Source organism: Drosophila montana, unplaced genomic scaffold, assembly GCF_035044405.1.
Source record: "Drosophila montana isolate Dmon_TW-CO22-7 unplaced genomic scaffold, ASM3504440v1 contig_2438_1, whole genome shotgun sequence".
Lineage (NCBI taxonomy): Eukaryota > Metazoa > Arthropoda > Insecta > Diptera > Drosophilidae > Drosophila > Drosophila montana.
This window is the reverse complement of record NW_026997315.1, coordinates 2,222,843-2,240,859: the sequence shown is the minus strand read 5'-3', so window position 1 is coordinate 2,240,859 and position 18,017 is coordinate 2,222,843. Positions and strand designations below refer to the sequence as shown.

The 18,017-nt window shown below is 41.9% G+C and overlaps 8 protein-coding genes, 1 long non-coding RNA gene and 1 other non-coding gene across 11 annotated transcripts; 3 read left to right on the top strand and 7 right to left on the bottom strand.

Moving 5' to 3' along the window:
• Nucleotides 1-10: 10 nt before the first annotated feature.
• LOC135427938 (sentrin-specific protease 8-like) lies at nt 11-928 on the top strand. The gene is made up of 2 exons (XM_064681701.1): nt 11-250; nt 309-928. The coding sequence occupies exons 1-2, from the start codon at nt 152-154 to the stop codon at nt 846-848; spliced, it is 639 nt and encodes a 212-aa protein (XP_064537771.1). The 5' UTR covers nt 11-151; the 3' UTR covers nt 849-928.
• A 586-nt stretch (nt 929-1,514) lies between these two features.
• Nucleotides 1,515-2,721, bottom strand: LOC135428027 (putative gustatory receptor 59b). The gene is made up of 2 exons (XM_064681817.1): nt 1,759-2,721; nt 1,515-1,689 (listed from the first exon to the last, which is right to left on the bottom strand). Exons 1-2 carry the CDS (start codon nt 2,719-2,721, stop codon nt 1,525-1,527), a joined length of 1,128 nt encoding a protein of 375 aa, XP_064537887.1. The 3' UTR covers nt 1,515-1,524.
• Nucleotides 2,722-3,527: 806 nt separating this feature from the next.
• On the bottom strand, nt 3,528-5,332 carry Den1 (Deneddylase 1). 2 transcript variants are annotated; one of them, XM_064682102.1, is made up of 3 exons: nt 5,135-5,332; nt 4,199-4,403; nt 3,528-4,137 (listed from the first exon to the last, which is right to left on the bottom strand). In XM_064682102.1, exons 2-3 carry the CDS (start codon nt 4,295-4,297, stop codon nt 3,598-3,600), a joined length of 639 nt encoding a protein of 212 aa, XP_064538172.1. In that variant the 5' UTR covers nt 4,298-4,403; nt 5,135-5,332; the 3' UTR covers nt 3,528-3,597. The 2 variants fall into 2 exon arrangements, with proteins under 2 accessions (XP_064538172.1, XP_064538171.1); XM_064682101.1 differs by lacking the exon at nt 5,135-5,332 and adding an exon at nt 4,471-4,620.
• A 132-nt stretch (nt 5,333-5,464) lies between these two features.
• LOC135428253 (uncharacterized) lies at nt 5,465-6,238 on the top strand. The gene is made up of 2 exons (XR_010436224.1): nt 5,465-5,765; nt 5,826-6,238. It is a non-coding gene; the product is annotated as an uncharacterized LOC135428253 (long non-coding RNA).
• Nucleotides 6,127-6,899, bottom strand: LOC135428252 (uncharacterized). The gene is made up of 3 exons (XM_064682105.1): nt 6,646-6,899; nt 6,473-6,589; nt 6,127-6,420 (listed from the first exon to the last, which is right to left on the bottom strand). The coding sequence occupies exons 1-3, from the start codon at nt 6,817-6,819 to the stop codon at nt 6,220-6,222; spliced, it is 492 nt and encodes a 163-aa protein (XP_064538175.1). The 5' UTR covers nt 6,820-6,899; the 3' UTR covers nt 6,127-6,219.
• A 99-nt stretch (nt 6,900-6,998) lies between these two features.
• On the bottom strand, nt 6,999-7,070 carry TRNAH-GUG (transfer RNA histidin (anticodon GUG)). Its single transcript has one exon. It is a non-coding gene; the product is annotated as a tRNA-His (tRNA).
• A 121-nt stretch (nt 7,071-7,191) lies between these two features.
• LOC135428251 (uncharacterized) lies at nt 7,192-8,116 on the bottom strand. The gene is made up of 2 exons (XM_064682104.1): nt 7,519-8,116; nt 7,192-7,460 (listed from the first exon to the last, which is right to left on the bottom strand). The coding sequence occupies exons 1-2, from the start codon at nt 8,005-8,007 to the stop codon at nt 7,293-7,295; spliced, it is 657 nt and encodes a 218-aa protein (XP_064538174.1). The 5' UTR covers nt 8,008-8,116; the 3' UTR covers nt 7,192-7,292.
• Nucleotides 8,117-8,509: 393 nt separating this feature from the next.
• On the top strand, nt 8,510-11,680 carry LOC135428246 (protein HID1). Its single transcript, XM_064682099.1, has 2 exons — nt 8,510-10,014; nt 10,076-11,680. The coding sequence occupies exons 1-2, from the start codon at nt 8,715-8,717 to the stop codon at nt 11,377-11,379; spliced, it is 2,604 nt and encodes an 867-aa protein (XP_064538169.1). The 5' UTR covers nt 8,510-8,714; the 3' UTR covers nt 11,380-11,680.
• An 851-nt stretch (nt 11,681-12,531) lies between these two features.
• On the bottom strand, nt 12,532-13,890 carry mIF3 (mitochondrial translation initiation factor 3). The gene is made up of 2 exons (XM_064682103.1): nt 13,399-13,890; nt 12,532-13,339 (listed from the first exon to the last, which is right to left on the bottom strand). The coding sequence occupies exons 1-2, from the start codon at nt 13,737-13,739 to the stop codon at nt 12,913-12,915; spliced, it is 768 nt and encodes a 255-aa protein (XP_064538173.1). The 5' UTR covers nt 13,740-13,890; the 3' UTR covers nt 12,532-12,912.
• A 196-nt stretch (nt 13,891-14,086) lies between these two features.
• Nucleotides 14,087-17,829, bottom strand: LOC135428247 (spondin-1). The gene is made up of 6 exons (XM_064682100.1): nt 17,570-17,829; nt 16,575-16,969; nt 16,142-16,354; nt 15,832-16,086; nt 15,605-15,776; nt 14,087-15,542 (listed from the first exon to the last, which is right to left on the bottom strand). The coding sequence occupies exons 1-6, from the start codon at nt 17,736-17,738 to the stop codon at nt 14,200-14,202; spliced, it is 2,547 nt and encodes an 848-aa protein (XP_064538170.1). The 5' UTR covers nt 17,739-17,829; the 3' UTR covers nt 14,087-14,199.
• Nucleotides 17,830-18,017: the final 188 nt, after the last annotated feature.

Genomic DNA, 18,017 nt, shown 5'->3' with positions numbered 1-18,017 from the left:
AGGTTAAACAATTACAACACATAAGCAGCCAAAACACTAAATTACAAAATTGTAAAACCTTTTCGTACACTTTCAGGCAACACGCACGTCACAATCAAAATCAGACTGTGCGCCGTATACACAATTCAGACTCCACAAACACAACAACAAAATGAACAAAGCAGATCCCATATCGCTCAGTTTCCACGACTCTTGTCTGCGGATGTCCGACGTCCAACTGCTGCACGGACCACGCTGGCTGAACGATCAGGCATCTAGCTCGATTAGTTAATACCAATATCTATATATATTTATCAATTGTTTTGCAGATTTTGAGCTTCTTTTATGAGTATCTGTCGCATGTCAAGTACAAGAACAACAATGATCTGTACTTCATAGCGCCCGAGGTGACACAGTGCATGAAGTATATGGATGACTCCGAGTTGGCGCTGCTCCTGAACAAGAATAACGCTGTCTACAAACCATTTATTTTCTTTGCGCTCAACGATAATGGAGCCACTGAAGAGGGAGGCACCCATTGGTCGCTGCTGGTGCTCTCTCGACCAGAGCAGACGTTCTTTCACTTTGACTCCTATGGGAACAGCAATACGGCAACCTCCATAAAGCTGATGAACAAGGTGAAGGGTATGCTGGGCATGCGTTTGGCCCAGTTTCGTCCTATGCGTTGCCTGCAACAGGCCAACGGCTACGACTGTGGCATTCATGTCATCTGCATGACCGATCATATAGCGGGTTATGTGAGTCGCTACGGGATGATCGAGGGCTTACCCATATTGCACTTTGATACGGTGAAGGCCAAGCGGGCTGATCTGCTTAAGCTCATCTTGTCGCTGGGCGGCAGTTGTTAACTTATCTATTTTGATTGCATTGTTTGAAATGAGCTCTTATAAAAGTAACCTATTGTAATATATACTAAATACCGAATGCAGATGAGTGTGTATAATATGATCGATATGTTTACGCTTCTCGATATTGATATGGATTATATATATATTTGTTGAAATTATTGATTGCCGATCTGGCTGGGAATATGATATTGATATTAATTGTATTAATTTGATTAAATAATTGTTTGCTTGCTGTGGCTATGAACATAAGACTGACATAGATTATATTAAATTTTATAGATCATAATTAATTAAGTTGCCTCATCAGACATGTATATAGATCATATTAAGTTGCTCAATTTATTTATGTATTTGTATATTCATAAGTTTATTTTGTGCGCCTGATGCCTGCTGCAAACGCGATAGTTATACATATATGTATGTTATAATCAATTGTTTCAATTACTATTTACCATATCTGTTTGTACATACGATTCTGCTTTAGATCATATTAATTTGTTTTAATTATTGTTAGCCCGATCAGACTGGACACTGGTGCAAGACGAGCGCTTTTGACTTTTGTTTATTATGATTATCAGAACATATTATTGTATATGGATATGTATATTATATGATAAGAGTGCTCTCTATTTAAGTGTATATAGTTTTAATATACATTTAGTTTATAATTAGCGCTTCACAAAGTGTATTTATTCAACAGCAGGTGAAATTGCAGCAACAATATAGAAAACCCAAAAATGGAGCCTATCATTTGAAACCAGCATCTACGATTCACCTTGTAGAGGCCGCAAACCCAAAGGTTCAACTTTGAAGTACACACATATAGCACATAGGCATCCAGCTGCAAGGATAATATACGATAGCTATTAAATATATAATATTGTAGGTAAAAATCATGAATGATATACACCTCCTTGAACCAATAGCCCTCGCTAAGGACATGATGGGCCGAGCTCTGAAAACGTACAGTCTGATCGCACATGAAATTCAATAGGTAGAAATCCAGCAGGCGCATATTATAATTGGTGGCGCCAAAGACAAGCATATATATCGGCGCTTTTATGCTGAAGGAGAAGAGTATGCCCCAATACCCATAGACTACACAAAATACCAGATTGTCGAATCGGGTCGTCAGCAATAGCAGTCCATAGATCTTATTGATTCGCAGTGTGCAACGGGTCAGCAGACTGTGCAGTGACCACAGTCGCTGCAGCTCCTCCAGCTCAGCATTTGTAGGGTATCTCTGGCGCACACAGCTCATAAAGTGCTCCAGCTCTGAATTAAGATACTGATAGCAATAGGCAATGTCCCAAAGGGCTAGAAAATAGCGATAGATGGCCAACAGGGGTATATTCATAGTATTCCCGAAAAAGAAAGCGCAGATGATGGCCATCCAGTTAGTTATGTTCGGCATCATCAGGCAGGATGTCATGCCGGTCAAGCACAAATACAGCATAGTGCCAAGTTTTAGCTGAAATAAATAGGCCAGAGAGCCGCAGTCACCCTCGTTGTCTAGCACATTATGTACCTTTTTCTGGCCCTTCAACCTATTCACAATTCTCTCCACTTCCAGCAGAGCTTTATCCCGACTACCACGTGAGATTAGGGTATAGGCAACGGCTGCGTAAGATACCGTGTACAGTATGTATGTGGTATATATTATCAAATTGGGAAACGAATTAATTGTCTTTATGTAGTGTAACGAAAACCAGAGTGCCCCGGGCAGCAGTGAAAGCGTAAGGACATTCAGGAACAGCGCATAGGAGCGTGTCAGCCAGGTCTGTCGAAAACTGCCGGCCACCCGACGGTAAGAGGTAACACCCACGAGCAGAGCATAGTTGTGATAGCACTGTAATAGCCACGGCCCGACCATACTATACGGACTACAACGTAAAACTGAATATTTTATATGGACTGTGTCCTGCCTCGGCTCGTATGGGCTAATTAACAAAAGTGATGCTATCTTGGGCAGCGCATCGCCTGATGAAAACTGATGTACATAATAAGCATGGGTATTGTTTTTTCACTACCAACACGATTATATTACCCAGTTTTAATTATTCGCCTTTCCAGGAAGAGCAACTTCTAGTGTTAAAAGAGCCTTATGGAAGCTCTCTTTGTATGTATAGCCTATCCTATCCCATGGGATTAAAGGAGTAGTCGGATCTCTTAATAAATTATACATTTATATTTTATCGATTATGAATATGTCTTTATATTAGCTTTCTATATGTTCTCATGGAAGTGCATCACTGCTAAAAAGGCTGTAATAGCCCTTCTTCCGTCATATGGAAATCTTTTTACACACATCTACAATTCTTGGGCAAACAAACAGAAATATTATGCTGCCGTTTGTTCCCTTGGAGCCATGATAAATATGAGCGCTTTGGCTTGGATAAACAAATATTTATTCGAAATCCAACTAAAAATACATGAGTCGCACTTCTTTCAAATGTGCTGGGCTCGGTTTTGTCTCTTTTTCTAGTGCCAAGCACTGGGCCAGAGTAAATTATACAAATTATTATTATAATAAATATCGCATTCACATGGAAGATCAGCTTGCGTTCAACGTTTGCCATCCACCATATAAGGAATGCGTCGCACAGAACCTTACTCACCCGCTCTTTCACACTCACAAGTTGTTTTAAGCGTATACGGTTGAATCGTATTCACAGTGCATTTTACAATTAGTAACGTTTTATGAAAGGTCACTTAGAGCTACAAAAATGATAACAAAGTATTTAATAGTTTAGTCCTTGCCGCCCAGTGAGAGGATCAGCTTGAGCAGCTCTGCCCTCTTGGCCTTCACCGTGTCAATGTGCAACGTGGGTAAGCCCTCGATCAACTCGTAGCGATTCACATAGTCCGCTATGTGATCGGTCATGCAGATGACATGAATTCCACAGTCGTAGCCATTGGCCTGTTGCAAGCAACGCATCGGACGAAACTTGGCCTGTCGTACGCCCAACAACTCCTTGACCTTTGTCATCAGTTCCATCGAGGGGCCCGTATTGTTATTGCCATAGGAGTCAAAGTGAAAGAACGTCTTCTCCGGTCGAGAGAGCACCAACAGCGACCAATGGGTGCCACCTGCTTCAGTGGTTCCATTATCATTGAGCGCAAAGAATATGAATGGCTTGTTGACCGCATCATGCTCGTCGAAGAGCATCTCTAGCTCGGAGTCATCCATATACTTCATGCACTGCGTTACCTCGGGCGCTATGAAGTACAGATCGTTGTTGTTCTTGTACTTGACATGCGACAGATACTCATAATAGAAGCTCAAAATCTGAAATAACAATATATATAAATATACATAGAAATTGATATTGACTATTCGAGCTAAGTGCCTGATCGTTCAGCCAGCGTGGTCCGTGCAGCAGTTGGACGTCGGACATCCGCAGACAAGAGTCGTGGAAACTGAGCGATATGGGATCAGCTTTGCTCATCTTGTTGTGACTGCTGCTGTTGTTGTTGTTGTGGTTAAGTCTTCCAGCGTTGAGTCTTTGGATAGGCCGCCGCGCAGTCTGATTTTGATTCTGACGAGCGTGTTGCCTGCGAAAGGTATCAGGAAAAATGGTTGAATTGTTTAATTTCATTCATTCGTGTCTTTTTGTTGCACCTTAATATTTTTCTGTCGTTTGGCAACATTTTACAAAAAATTTTATCGGTATGGGGACTTTCTTTTTTTCTCTTTTTTTTTGTAATGAAACACAACTGAAGCAAACTCCAGCAAGCTACATACTCCGAACGTCGCCTTTCAAAGCCAACGTTGTTATGTTAAAGCTATGTTATGTGAATGTTATTTGACATGTTCCCTTATGCTTTCGCCGGGCGACCAAGTTGCCACAGTTACTGCACTTGCTAATTTAGGCGTAGTACGGTATAATAGGTATGCTGCTTAATAAAAATGATTGTAAAGCAAAATTCCCAATATGATGCGTAACAAATCTTATTATAGATAACCATTTTTAAACGTTCCTTGGCTTTAGTATTATGGCATGATTTTAATTTTTATTACGGCACAATATAATTATTGGCAAGTATTGAATAAGGAGGCAAATGTTTTTCCTATATTCGTGTACGTTGATTTTAATTGAAAACTATTGTTCACTGCCTAAGAAATAGTTTTTGCCTTCTAATAAATGTATTTAAAATAAAGAACAAACAAAACAAAACGTAACCTTGCGGCATTATTCGGCAGAATGAGCATAGCACAACAAAGGCGAAAAAGCAATGCGGCGAATTGGCCTCGAAAAAGAATGGGTATAAGAGGCAACACTTACCAAAAAAGATGGCAGACTCGAGTTGAAATTTATGCAGATTTCTTGGGGTTTTGTTGGGCTTCCTGAATTTTAATGGGGTTATCATTTAAGACTTGCAAGTTAATTCGTATATAATTTGCGCCGACAAATACGTCTGTAAAATTAATCAATATGAATTTAACACTAATGCGACTTGTACACTGCACTCTTGTTGGGAAATTGGTAGCAGCCAACTTAATGCATATTGAAAATTGCGCGCAGCCAACTTTAAGCAAGTTGGATATTGCGTGCAGCTAACTTCAAGCGAGGTGAATATTGTGCGCGGCGGTAGTATTCAAAAATGTTGTTGAAAGTATAAAAATCATATATGTTTTTAAAATACATTCGTAAACTTAGAAGCATGCGTTGCAGCATAGACTTTTAAAATTTTATAACAGGTTCGCTACTAAATTATAATTTTTTGTTCATCATGTCCGAGAATGAAGGAAGTCTTACTAGAAGAATTGCATTTGTCAATCCAAATGATTTGGACCTAACCGATTGCTGCCGAATCTGCAAATGTAGAGCAACTGTGGAAAATGGAATCAAATTGCGTCCACTTTTTAATGGCCGTCGTTTAACACGCATTATAGCCAATACGGTACACATCGAGGTATTTCAGACAAACACCCAATATGGCTTACATTAGTTATAGCTTTATTTTAATGCGCAGATTAAAGATGTTCAGGGCTTGCCACGTTTTCTTTGCGAGAAGTGTTTGACCATTTTGAAAACCTTTTCCATTTTTCAAGTGGATTTCCGACGTTCCGAAGAGGAATTTAAGATGGCAATCGAGGCACGCAGGACTTATCAGATGGACACCTTAATTGAATTTTCCACTGCCATCGAAATGGAAAAGCAAAGGGAAAACGATCAAAAAAACGCGGCACTTGTTACAAATTTCCTTAAGAAGGCGAAGAAGACTAGCAAATCGAAATCGAAACTTCAAAATTGAGTATTGAGCAACTAGTTAATTTGTTTGGCATTAGTTTTTATGTATTTAATTTTTTTTTGATTTTACAAACACTTGTCATTTTCAATTTTTAATACACAATTTTTCAATAAATTCAACAGCTAGGTTTGAAATTTTCGGGGCACTGATTTTCCACTTCACAATCACTAAAGGCTTTGTTCAAAGGCACCTCACAATCTGGTTTCTTCCCATCGAAAGAGCTGCTACTTGTCTCTGGGAACAACATGACCCCGTCGGCGGGCGACCATGCGCCGCTGCGAACCTGACTGTTGACCCATTTCAATTGCTTGTTAATCTGCAAAAATAGTCATATGATTAAATGTAAGGGCAGCCAACTAAAATCTCACCATTTTTGTCAATTTTTTTTGTTTTTTGTGGCTGAACAAATCTGCTGCAAAGTTAAAAATATTTTTTGGCCGCTTTTTAATAGCTTCCGTTACAATAACTCGTATTATAGCGCGTATCTGAAGTGAAAATCATATAAACATATGAGTACCATAATTAAAAACGATTTGAATACCTCTGGGTGTCGGCCCATGTATGTCCAATCGCCTTTGCGCAAATTTCTCGATATATTTTGAATGGTTTCATCAATTTGTTTTAAATCTTCTTCATTTGTGGCCTGATCCGGGTCCTCATCAGTTTCAACCGAGTCGGAATCATCATAGGGCTCTGACGCAAAGCGAATATCCATTATAATTTAGTTAGCAAACAATTTTATTGCATCCAAATTATGTAATGTGTCTAACCAAATTATTTTGTTGGCTGTTAAACAGCAGCCTACCTTACAAAGTAAACAAATTTTGTATCTATTTAATAAATACAAAAAATTAAAAAATAAACCCAGCCCGTGACAATGCTTAATTGCAGCATTGCCGTGACCAGGATTCGAACCTGGGTTACCACGGCCACAACGTGGGGTCCTAACCACTAGACGATCACGGCTACGCTGGGTTGTTGTGTGCCACTGACTAAAACGCACTTTTCAGAGACTGCGCCAAAAAGCGTACCCACAACTCACAATGAATTGAAAATAATTTGGTTGAAGAAAAATAAACAAGTGCAGTGCGTGATTTAACATTTACATATATTTAACAGAATTATTAGTTTTTTACGCTCAACTAATTTTCTTTTATGCTTACGATAAAATTTGTTTGTACTTAACAATTATAGCTTTTCAGAATTTGTTTTTATATTGACTTGAGGGTTACTTGTTGTGGCTGTGTTTGGCGCATTTACTGTATTTGTGCGCTCCCTGCGCTGCTTGAGGCGTTCCTGAAACTGTAACTTGAGCACTTCAATGGGTGTGTTTAGTGCAAAATTTATGTCAGGCAGCTAAAAATAGTTGTACTTGAATATTTTATGAAAAACTTCATACTTTGTGCATTCCTACCTGATAGGTGGCCAGCAAAAAATTACAACGCACACGCTCATTAGCAATTCGCTGAACAATCGCCTGCACCTCTTCCGTGTTTACCATATTTCCAATGGCAACTCTTAGGTTCTTGTTATCCTTCAGACGTTGGTCATCTTGGACAGATCGATTAACACCACTCTCGGTGGCCTCATCATCGAGCGGTATTGTCTCGAATTGTATTTCATTTTCGGCTGCATTGCGAACTGTATGTTGCGTTTTTCTCGATCTATGTCTCACTTGTTTGCTGTTTATTTCTATTGGAGGACAATTGCTGGATGCATCTGACGGTGAAAATCCAGATGTTCTGGTAGTGATTGTCTCTGCTGAACTAGGTACTGAGATTTTTCTTTGTTTTTCTGGCGTATGCTCGTTAATTTGACTATCGCGGGTTATTGATTTTGCCATAGCCGTTGCTGGTTCTGGCATATCGTCGTCGGAGTCTGGTATTTCAATGGAATTATACATGTTTTTCCACGTATTGGCGCTTCTTCTTCTTGCCGCGCAAAGTGGGGATGTTCATGTCGTATAGTTATTTGTATCGATTAATCGATACCTTTTATGCATTAATTGGCGGCTTTATATTTAAAAATTTTGTTAAAACTTGATTTATTTGCAACTAAGGATTTCTATAGATTTAATATTTCATTAGAAAAGCAGCTGCTGTGGTCGTTATGGCCTTATAAGACATTTGGCTACCAGTTTGCTTATTAGGACTCAATATAATAAAATTTAATGGTAATCCAAGATTTTTTATTGTAACGACAAGCTTGAATCATTTGTAAGACTCGGTACACCTAACACGATCAAACAATTTTTTATGTCTGTTAATTTAGATCATTTTTAACTCGATACATTTAGTACAAACTACAAGTGCTTCCTGTGGCGTCATCGATATTGCTATAGGGCGAGTGATGCCATACTTTCTGCTAAAAAGCAAAACATATCGATTCTGTGACACCACTGCTGGCAGCCAACAACAACACACACAAGAATCACACACATAGCTACGCTATTTTCTTAACGTGCGTAGGCGAATTTCTTAATTTTCGAATTAAGATCGACGCGAAATTTATGTAAAACCTTATTATTGCAATTGCATACACTTTGCTTGAGGCAATAGCAGACACGGCAACTGCAAATAAGGCGTTTTAACACACCAACAGCGCCACAATATGGGAAACACCGACTCCAAGCTGAACTTTCGCAAGGCGATTGTCCAGCTGACGCAGAAGAATCAAAAGATTGACAACAATGATGAACAGTTCTGGGAGCAATTCTGGCAGGCTCATCAAACGACGCTTGAGGATGTGTTTGCGCTGGTCACCGCTAGTGAAATACGTCAAATACGCAACGATAATCCCGCCAACTTGGCGACACTCTGCTACAAGGCTGTGGAGAAGTTGGCACAAGCCGTCGACAGCAGCTGTCGCACCCAGGCGGACCAACAGTGCGTGCTGAACTGTGTGCGTCTTCTGGTACGCATATTGCCTTACATTTTCGAGGATGATAAGTGGCGTGATTTCTTCTGGAGCAGTCTGCCCGCACAGGAGCAGGCCACTCATGGCCAAACAGTGCCGCTGGCGCAGTCGCTTCTAAATGCTATATGTGATTTACTCTTCTGTCCTGATTTTACGGTAACGGCAACACGTCGTGCGGGGCCAGAGAAGGCCGAAGAGCTGGCTAACATTGACAGCTGCGAGTACATCTGGGAGGCAGGAGTGGGATTCGCCCAATCACCACCGCGCAATGCACACATGGAACGCAGACGCACGGAGCTGTTAAAGCTGCTGCTTACCTGCTTCTCGGAACCAATGTACCGCAGCCCACAGCAATCGGAAGAGCCCAACAAATGGATTGCCTACTTTACCTCTGCGGATAACAGGCATGCGTTGCCACTGTTCACCTCATTTTTGAACACGGTGTGCTCTTATGATCCCGTTGGCTTTGGTGTGCCCTACAACCATCTGCTGTTTGCGGACACCACTGAGCCGCTAGTGGAGGCCTGTCTGCAGCTGCTGATTGTCACCTTGGATCATGACATGGTTGTGCAGCATCAACAGCAGCAGCAGGAACAACAACAACAACATCAATTAACCCATGCAGGTGGAGTGCTGGTCACACCCTACGATGAGGGCGGCTGCGGCGACAATCTATTCATAAATTACTTATCGCGTGTGCATCGTGATGAGGATTTCCATTTTGTGCTGCGGGGCATAACGCGCCTGCTCAACAATCCGCTGGTGCAAAACTATTTACCCAACTCAACAAAGCGGCTGCACTGCCATCAGGAACTGCTTATATTGTTCTGGAAGATTTGCGACTACAACAAGAAATTCTTGTATTTCGTACTGAAGAGCTCCGATGTGCTGGACATTCTCATACCCATACTTTATCATCTAAACTACTCACGGGCGGATCAATCGCGCGTCGGTCTCATGCACATTGGCGTCTTCATATTGCTGCTGCTCTCGGGTGAGAATTGTCCAGCTATGGATATGTTTTATATATATTCTAATCTGTTTCCTTTCGCCAGGTGAGCGCAACTTTGGCGTGCGTCTGAACAAGGCCTACTCGGCCACGGTGCCAATGGATATACCTGTTTTTACCGGCACCCATGCGGATCTGCTCATCACAGTGTTTCACAAAATTATAGCCACAGGCCATCAGCGGTTGCAGCCACTGTTCGATTGCCTGCTGACTATCCTGGTCAATGTGTCGCCTTATCTCAAAACGCTCTCAATGGTGGCCAGCGTGAAGCTGCTGCATTTGCTGGAGGCATTTAGCACACCCTGGTTTCTGCTCTCAGCGCCCAGCAATCATCATTTGGTGTTCTTTTTGCTGGAGATCTTTAACAACATCATACAGTACCAATTCGATGGCAACTCGAATCTAGTCTATACGATAATACGCAAACGTCATGTCTTTCATGCCATGGCCAATTTGCCCACGGATATGGCTGGCATATCCAAGTGTCTGAGTGGACGCAAAACAGGTAGCAAATTCAATTTGCCGCGCGTGCCGCAGCGCAAACAGGCAGCGGCCATGACCAGTCAGGAACTGCCTTCGGCTCAGGTGCCCGACGAGTATGCCGAGGAGGAGGATGAAGACGAAGATGATGAAGGTGCTGATGTAGACATTGGCCGCATGGATAAGGAGGCGACAGCCGAGGAGGATCTCGAATCGGAAACGGAATCGCATGAACGTTCGCAGCTGGGTGACACACAGCTGGACCCGGTTGCAGCGCTGACGGCACAACCCGCCGAGCCGGGAACGCTTAAAACCTCGCTGCTTGAAACGCCAGACATTGGTCAAATGACCGAGCGCGAACAGGCGCATCCCAATGAAAAAACGGACCTAACGCCGTTTGACAAGTCGCCCGTAGGGTCACCGCGCGCAGCTGGCGCCAAATCCACATCGCCGACGCTGTCACGCGATGATCAGACGCGTCTCTCGGTGGCACATCGCTCCAGCATACGAATGGTGCCAGGCGATGGTGATCGCTGGACGCCCACACCCGAGTGGATTGTCTCGTGGCGCTCAAAGCTGCCGCTGCAGACCATTATGCGTTTGCTACAGGTGCTCGTGCCACAGGTGGAGAAGATCTGCATTGACAAGGGCCTCACCGACGAATCGGAGATACTGAAATTCTTGCAGCATGGCACTCTGGTAGGTCTGCTGCCCGTGCCGCATCCCATACTAATACGCAAATATCAGGCTAATTCCGGCACCACCGCTTGGTTTCGCACCTACATTTGGGGCGTCATTTATTTGCGTAATGTGGAGCCAGCCATATGGTATGATACGGAGGTCAAGCTCTTTGAGATACAGCGTGTCTAAAACTCTAGTAAGTGGAACACCAAACAGCAACTTTAAAAAAACAAACAACAACTACAATAATAGCAGCAACAACATCAACAAAAGGAACATAGCTTACCCAAAAAATACAAAATCGCTTTTGCATTTACTGTAGTTTATTTATTTAATTCATAGTCCATTCCAAAAATTTATGATGTATGAAATATCAATGTTTTAAAGGGTTTTCATTTAAAAAAGAAAAGCATAATGCTGATTCATCAGTTAGGCGTCGGCGTCGTCAGAACAATCCATTAAACACCATTTGAAGCTTTATCAGTTCTGACATAGCATGAGTTTTTTTTTTGTTTGTTATCAGCTTTTTTAATTTGTTTTTATCAGAATCGTTTTCAAATCATTCAATGCTTTTAACAATTCAATTATTTTGTATTCCTATAATAGTTTTATTTTTAATAGACAATGTTCCTTGTGCCGTATTTGTAGAACTTTGCTTAGTTAATTTATTTGTTTGTCTTAGTTTCTATTTATTTATTATAGTTTTGCTTTATTTCAACACAAACTCAATAGCTATTTGAAATAGTCTAGAAAATATGTTGTAAAGCCCGTTTAGATCTAGTTAAATCTTAAGATTTAGCTGTCTGATAATTTGCGTACGCCGTGCAATTCTTTTAAACATTGTATTTCTAAACAAATTATATTCCACTATACAAAAACCCGAATTAATTTATTTTTAATAACCAACATCAAGCTTTATTTATATTTTTTGTGTAATTAGCTTATATTGTGCAATGTCAGTTTTTCTAATGGTTCGATATATATATATATATGTACTTAGATTGCCTTATTATTTATTTTAATAATTGAATATAGTTTTAAAATTTAATTGTATTCAAAATTAGCTGTGCTTTTAATTCAAATACATTTTTAATATATCCTCGATCATAAAAAGTAAAACAAATTATAAATATTATATGTATATTCAAAAGATGTTGCACTATATTATTAAGTGTGCGTATAAATAAATAAACGATATTTAAAGTCCTGTAGAGGTTTGCTTTTTATACCTTTACAGTTTATTACATTTGTTTTTGTCATTATGCATCTTATCAACGTCGAATCGCGCTATCATACAGCGTATATAAAGAATTGGAGAAATATAAAGAATAACTACGAAAATAACGCATGCAGACCCAATCTCGCAACATTTGGTAAAAGTTAACAACTTTAATCAAACATTGCAGAAATGAGATTAAATTTTATTTAATAATATAATTTATATAAACTAAAAAACACAAAAAAAAGGGAAAACTATCAACTGCTGCGATCATTTCTACAATACGTGCGTATCCAAAAGACATACTTCAAGGCGAATATGAACAAGAATGAGACAAAGGCGACCATCACAGGCCTTTTAGAGTCCGGGTGGGCTTTATCATTGCTGCGCTGCACGGTGGAGTAGTTGTGCTTTGTCTGGCCTATGTCTAGATGTGCGATCATGAAAGGTAACACCATTAGTATTTTATATGCGATGACGTGCGTCCTGAACCACAGTGGTTGTCACGACTGTTTTACAGTGGCTGACGACGGGGATGACGGCGGCGTCGTCGTTGTTGTTGTGCTAGCTTCAGCAGCAGCTGCTACAGGCATTATGCTAAATTTGATAAAACTGCCCTTTTGACGCTTTTGCACAATTTTTCCAAGGATTTGCGGCTCCTTGATGGTCGCTTCAATTGTCTTCACAATGCGCTCCGCATTGCCCTCATCGGCGCCACTCGCATTGCCCTGTATGAGAATGCGCACCTCGTGACGCTTGTTTAGCCATTTGGTAATGTTCTTCAGCCTGGAGGCCAGATCATGGTCGGTAATGCGAGCGCCAATGGTTAGGGATTTCTCCGACTTCTTGTTGCCTTTATCTCCAGCACTTGATTTAGCGGCGCCTTTGCCCTCCGACTCATCTGCTAAAATTTCGGCAGATGTGACCAATCTGTAAAGAGCGTCTTTTTAGTATGGTGTACCTATAATTGGTAATCTTGGGCAACTCACTTGAAAATAACGCGTCCTGTTTTTGCGTCCGGCTGTTGCAAACGCAGCAAATGTAAATCACGCCGCTTTGCCAACTTCTGTGCCTCATCCAATGTAGTGATGCTTATGGACTGGTTTGGTGAAATAAGCGTAATTTTTTGCTGTTGTCGATTTGCTTTTTGCTCATCTGATTTTGTTTTGGTTGTCGTTGCTTGTGTAAGATACCGATGAAATGTTAAGCTTGGCATTTGTTGTGGCTGCAATGTGGAAGCATCAATCACTTTCGGATATTTAGGTATTTGAAGTGCCAGAGAACGTAGCGCTAACAAATTGCGTATCATTGTTAAACGATGCTGTTGCATTTCCGTATTGCTTTTTGTGTCTGTTCAATTTATTTCGCAAATTTTACTGTTCAATGCGGCAGAGTTGTCAATATATACCAAAGCTAAAATTTATCGCCTTTGAGCTGGAATAATTTACTGAATGTATTCGTTTTAATAATTGCATTAACATAACACAAATTACTAACAGAATTTTGAAATAATAGTACTAATAAAATGATAAAGTTGAATTGAAGGCTTTTAAATGTAACTTGTAGTGCTTTTGTACTTGAGTACTTATCGAGTATAATTTATTGTTATCGAGCTTTGTGCGATAACTTGCAATCTTTTTCAACTTTAACGGTAGTACATACATACATACATACAACCACATTTGTATTTTGTTTATTGAGAGTTGTATGTCCTATTAATCTAATTTACACTACGCAAAAATAAAAATAAATGTACTATGAAGTACATATATCTTAGTTATATTTCTCACTCATCGGCCCCACTGCCGATTGCCATTATTTCTTCTGCTGGAGTAAACACTTCGCTCCACATCCCGATACCTTTGCTGCGCCCGCTGCGATGCTAAAATAATTTGGCATTCCTGTGAGATGGACCGTTGCTCCTGTATCTGCTGGAACTCGGGTCGGCGGCACTCCTCACACTCCTCCCACTTGTTAAACTTGTTAACGTTGCGATCGCACGGATCGGCCGCAAATAACATACACTCATCGACACAGAAATTGTAGAACCAAAAGTGACCCACAATCGTTTGATTTTTGCAGCGCGGCTGATTGGTGCGCAGCATTTGGAAGCAACGCATGGACATGTATGTATCCATATTTTCTTCTGCACCAAGATTTGCTTGATCCAAGTTTCTGCCTTGGTTGTTTATCACGTTGTTTGGCCTAATCCAAGGCATGCGCTGCTGCTCAGCGTCCTGCTCGGCAATTGGATGCATTTGAGTCATGACTCTGTTGCCATCATGTTGTTGCTGTCCAGCGTAGCTCAGCTGCTCATCCTCTCCGTAGTTGCTACTGGGTAGTCTGCGTTGCCATGGCGCCCGTTCCACATCCTCCAGCCTTGGCGTTTGTCCATAATTCATTGCGTGGTTGTTATCCGGCCGGTGCAACATTGTTAGCTGTGGCATTTTGCGTTTTGGTGGCCGCTGCGCATCTTGGCCCCACTGAGCTTTGCTGCCTTTCAAATTGCCTACCTCAAAGCCGTTTGCTCTGCGATCATAATCTGTTTGCTCCTCGTCGTAATCTCTATTAAAGTTGTTGTTGTTATTGTTGTTGTCTCTGTCATAACTTTCCAGATCGAGCTCTGGCTCTGCTTGGTTGCGCTCCCGTTCCTCGTATGGTGCCTGTATGTCGCCACCGGGCAAATTACCCATACAAGCTCTGCCCGCACATTTACGCATCTCCTGCAGCTCCAGCCTATGCACGCTCTGGCATTTCAGCTCAGCGCTGGGATTAATATATTGTCGCTGGCGAACCTGATAGCCCTCGCCACAGGTGACGCTGCACGTGCTCCAAGAGCTCCAAGCCGTCAACTGACATTCAGCGCGTCGCTGATACTGATTGGGCTGCAGGCCCATTTTCAGTTCGTCGTAGTCGCCGACGTTGCGCATTGGTTCGCTTAGTCCGCAGACTTGTCCCTCGCAAGCGTGCTCCTCATATTGTGGCACATTGCAATTGTTAATCCTAGCCAGCTCAGGCTGTTTGTATACACGTCTTCTATACTGCATGCCCTCACCGCATTTGGTGGAGCAATCGCTCCAGCCGGACCAGGGATGCGTTAGACACTCACGTGGAACATCCACATCGTTGTTGGCTTGGGTAAACGTTAGTTAATATATTAATTTGAATACACCCTTAATACATAAAGCTACTCACATTCTTCATCCACACAGCGCCTCTCGTAGATGCGTTGACGTCGCACCGTTAATACGGCCATGGGTTTCATGGGAGCACCCGAATCATCGTAGAAGGGTGATCGCGGATCATTGGGAAAGTCAGAGCGTATGCGTCTGATGACATCCGGCGGCACCTGTGGCTGATCGGGGGACTAGATCACCCACGAGACTTATTAGTTTTTAGCATAAACGCACTCATTTACTTACCGTATAACTGGGTCCTGCATCGGTGCCCACATCCCAGGGATACAAATTGATAACCTTCGTCTCCAGCCACGTGCAATTGCGCAGACACAACTCCAGCCCGCTAACGCCCACAATCCAGTCTGGAGAGGGCTCAATTTTGGAGGCAAATGACACCATGTGATGCACTGGATCCACACGCACCGATGCTGTCGTTTTGCTGTTCAAGTTCGGAAAGGCGGGCCCACGTGCCTTGATTATGGTGCGTATTTTTTGATCCTGCAATATAATTCTATTAATATTTCCCACAACTTTTTAGGCTAGCCAGACTCACGCGAAAGTTAATGCTAAATTCACGCTCGAGCATTCTGGAAGTGCAGTGCTCAGCATATTGCTTGACTCCTTCGCTGGCCAACGCACCTGACTCCCAAAATCGATAGTCGGAACTATGTGCGGCGCCCACCAGCTCACAAAAGCGCGTCTCCCAGCCGCGCGCTGGAAAATCTTTTGGATGCAAATTACGTGACCAGACGCCCTCGAATGTTAGCTATAAAGGATTTGCTTAATTTGGTAAGTTACAGGGCCAAGTTATGAATTCAAATAATGCATTTGGGGTGAACCATAGCAGGACAATAATGTGTTTGTCCTGACGGACTGACTGATAGCCTACAGATGTAACAAAATTATGTCCCATTGGACAAGTCCTTTGTTATCTTGGGAACTTAGATTTACATTATAAGGATTTCCCAAAAAGTTCCTTGACTCACCTCATATCGCGCCTCATCACAGGCACAGCAAGGACTGTTCAAAGAACTGGTCGTGGGTTGACTTTCCACATCATCCACTACCTCCTCGCATATGCGTCGCGTTAGTCCACCATCGTCCATGTGCCAGACGTCGCGATGTTGCAACACTGTCGCCCGAATCAATATGCAGCCGTTGCCCGGCTCACTGGGCGCAACCCAGGTCAAATGCATGTGTGTCTTGGGATTGGTGTTTGTGTTCTCCACCAAGTTGATGCAGTTGGGCCTGAAACGCGTCTCAACCATGTCGTTTAGCTCAAAGCGACCCAAATCGTTCATATAGCTAAAATCACCATTTTCATTCTCCAGTGCCAGAATGTAGCTTAAATAGCGATGTCCATTGAATGCATTGAGCGAAACTGTCGGAAGAAATTCATGAAATAACTAATCGAATTCGGTATACAAGCGGCTTATCGGCAGCCGACCTTGAAAACGTGAGACCTCTCAAATTTGCAATGTCCTGATAAGAAAGCGTACGCCGCGATTTGTTTACAAAACAAAAGAAAAGAAGAGCAAATGAGCATTGCGAAATGTTTGTTTTTGTTTTTATACCCTGTACTAATTGCAAATTTGTGGAAGTCTATGCCACAGGCCGCACATTTACAACTCGAAAAAGTATATCCATATCAGGGCGGTGAAAATTTCGGTAATGTTGTATGCCATGTTATTTGTTTTCCTAAAACTGATAAATATCGTTTTCAGCATAGTTTTTTGTTAAGGCTTACAAATTTCAAGTTTAATTCAATATTAACGATCGGACTAAAAAGATATTACTTATTTGAGAATGCTTTTTTAAATGTTCGAATGTATGTTATGGTTATTGGAAGGGTATCACCTAGTCGGTCACTCCGAATCCCAGTTTTTTTCTAGTTAGAACCTTGTTGAATCGTGCCGACTGAGAGCAATCGGAAACAGAACTTTGAAGTTCAAGCGCAAGGCCAATGAACTCACGCGCTCACCGTTGTACTCCTGTCCGAGTATATACGTTTCCGGGTTGCCAGTTATGCTTATCACATAGTTCTCATCCACTGGCGATTTGGGCGTGTGCGTATTGGCCGGATGACGTGTGCAGATCAATGCCCAAGCGCAACAGGGCAACATCACGTACAGCGTTAACAAATGCCACATTGTGAGAAACTCTCGAGTTGAATCTAAGACTAGCTTTAGCGTAGGCTCTTACTGCCGTACTCGTCGTCTTGAGCTGCTGTTTGGAACTGAGCGTCGATTTCGGTTGTGGGTTCGCAAAAAGCCAATTGGGAGACTGATAAGCTCAGCTACCGCTGTGCCCGGCAAGAGAACTTTATTTTTCTGACCCAGTGATACAAATACAAAATCGCTTATCAGCAGACGCAGCCCACAAACTCAATCAAAAAGCCGGAAAAACAAATTGTATAGAGTATAATAATC

Bases quoted from the DNA above. Each gene is read 5' to 3' on its own strand.
- LOC135428252 (XM_064682105.1), bottom strand. From the start codon at position 6,819: ATGGATATTCGCTTTGCGTCAGAGCCCTATGATGATTCCGACTCGGTT. The intron at 6,590-6,645 runs GTATTCAAATCG...TTTTCACTTCAG, and splicing joins ACATGGGCCGACACCCAGAG to ATACGCGCTATAATACGAGT. The intron at 6,421-6,472 runs GTGAGATTTTAG...CTATTTTTGCAG, and splicing joins AAAAAAAATTGACAAAAATG to ATTAACAAGCAATTGAAATG.
- LOC135428247 (XM_064682100.1), bottom strand. From the start codon at position 17,738: ATGTGGCATTTGTTAACGCTGTACGTGATGTTGCCCTGTTGCGCTTGG. The intron at 16,970-17,569 runs GTGAGCGCGTGA...TTCTTCCGACAG, and splicing joins ACTCGGACAGGAGTACAACG to TTTCGCTCAATGCATTCAAT. The intron at 16,087-16,141 runs GTGAGTCTGGCT...ATTATATTGCAG, and splicing joins AATTTAGCATTAACTTTCGC to GATCAAAAAATACGCACCAT.
- LOC135428027 (XM_064681817.1), bottom strand. From the start codon at position 2,721: ATGGTCGGGCCGTGGCTATTACAGTGCTATCACAACTATGCTCTGCTC. The intron at 1,690-1,758 runs GTGTATATCATT...TTATCCTTGCAG, and splicing joins AGGGCTATTGGTTCAAGGAG to CTGGATGCCTATGTGCTATA.
- LOC135427938 (XM_064681701.1), top strand. From the start codon at position 152: ATGAACAAAGCAGATCCCATATCGCTCAGTTTCCACGACTCTTGTCTG. The intron at 251-308 runs GCATCTAGCTCG...ATTGTTTTGCAG, and splicing joins CACGCTGGCTGAACGATCAG to ATTTTGAGCTTCTTTTATGA.
- mIF3 (XM_064682103.1), bottom strand. From the start codon at position 13,739: ATGCAACAGCATCGTTTAACAATGATACGCAATTTGTTAGCGCTACGT. The intron at 13,340-13,398 runs GTGAGTTGCCCA...CGCTCTTTACAG, and splicing joins ACAGGACGCGTTATTTTCAA to ATTGGTCACATCTGCCGAAA.
- LOC135428251 (XM_064682104.1), bottom strand. From the start codon at position 8,007: ATGTATAATTCCATTGAAATACCAGACTCCGACGACGATATGCCAGAA. The intron at 7,461-7,518 runs GTAGGAATGCAC...AACTATTTTTAG, and splicing joins TTTTGCTGGCCACCTATCAG to CTGCCTGACATAAATTTTGC.
- Den1 (XM_064682101.1), bottom strand. From the start codon at position 4,499: ATGTTGCCAAACGACAGAAAAATATTAAG. The intron at 4,404-4,470 runs GTGCAACAAAAA...TACCTTTCGCAG, and splicing joins AACGACAGAAAAATATTAAG to GCAACACGCTCGTCAGAATC. The intron at 4,138-4,198 runs GCACTTAGCTCG...TTGTTATTTCAG, and splicing joins CACGCTGGCTGAACGATCAG to ATTTTGAGCTTCTATTATGA.
- LOC135428246 (XM_064682099.1), top strand. From the start codon at position 8,715: ATGGGAAACACCGACTCCAAGCTGAACTTTCGCAAGGCGATTGTCCAG. The intron at 10,015-10,075 runs GTGAGAATTGTC...TCCTTTCGCCAG, and splicing joins CATATTGCTGCTGCTCTCGG to GTGAGCGCAACTTTGGCGTG.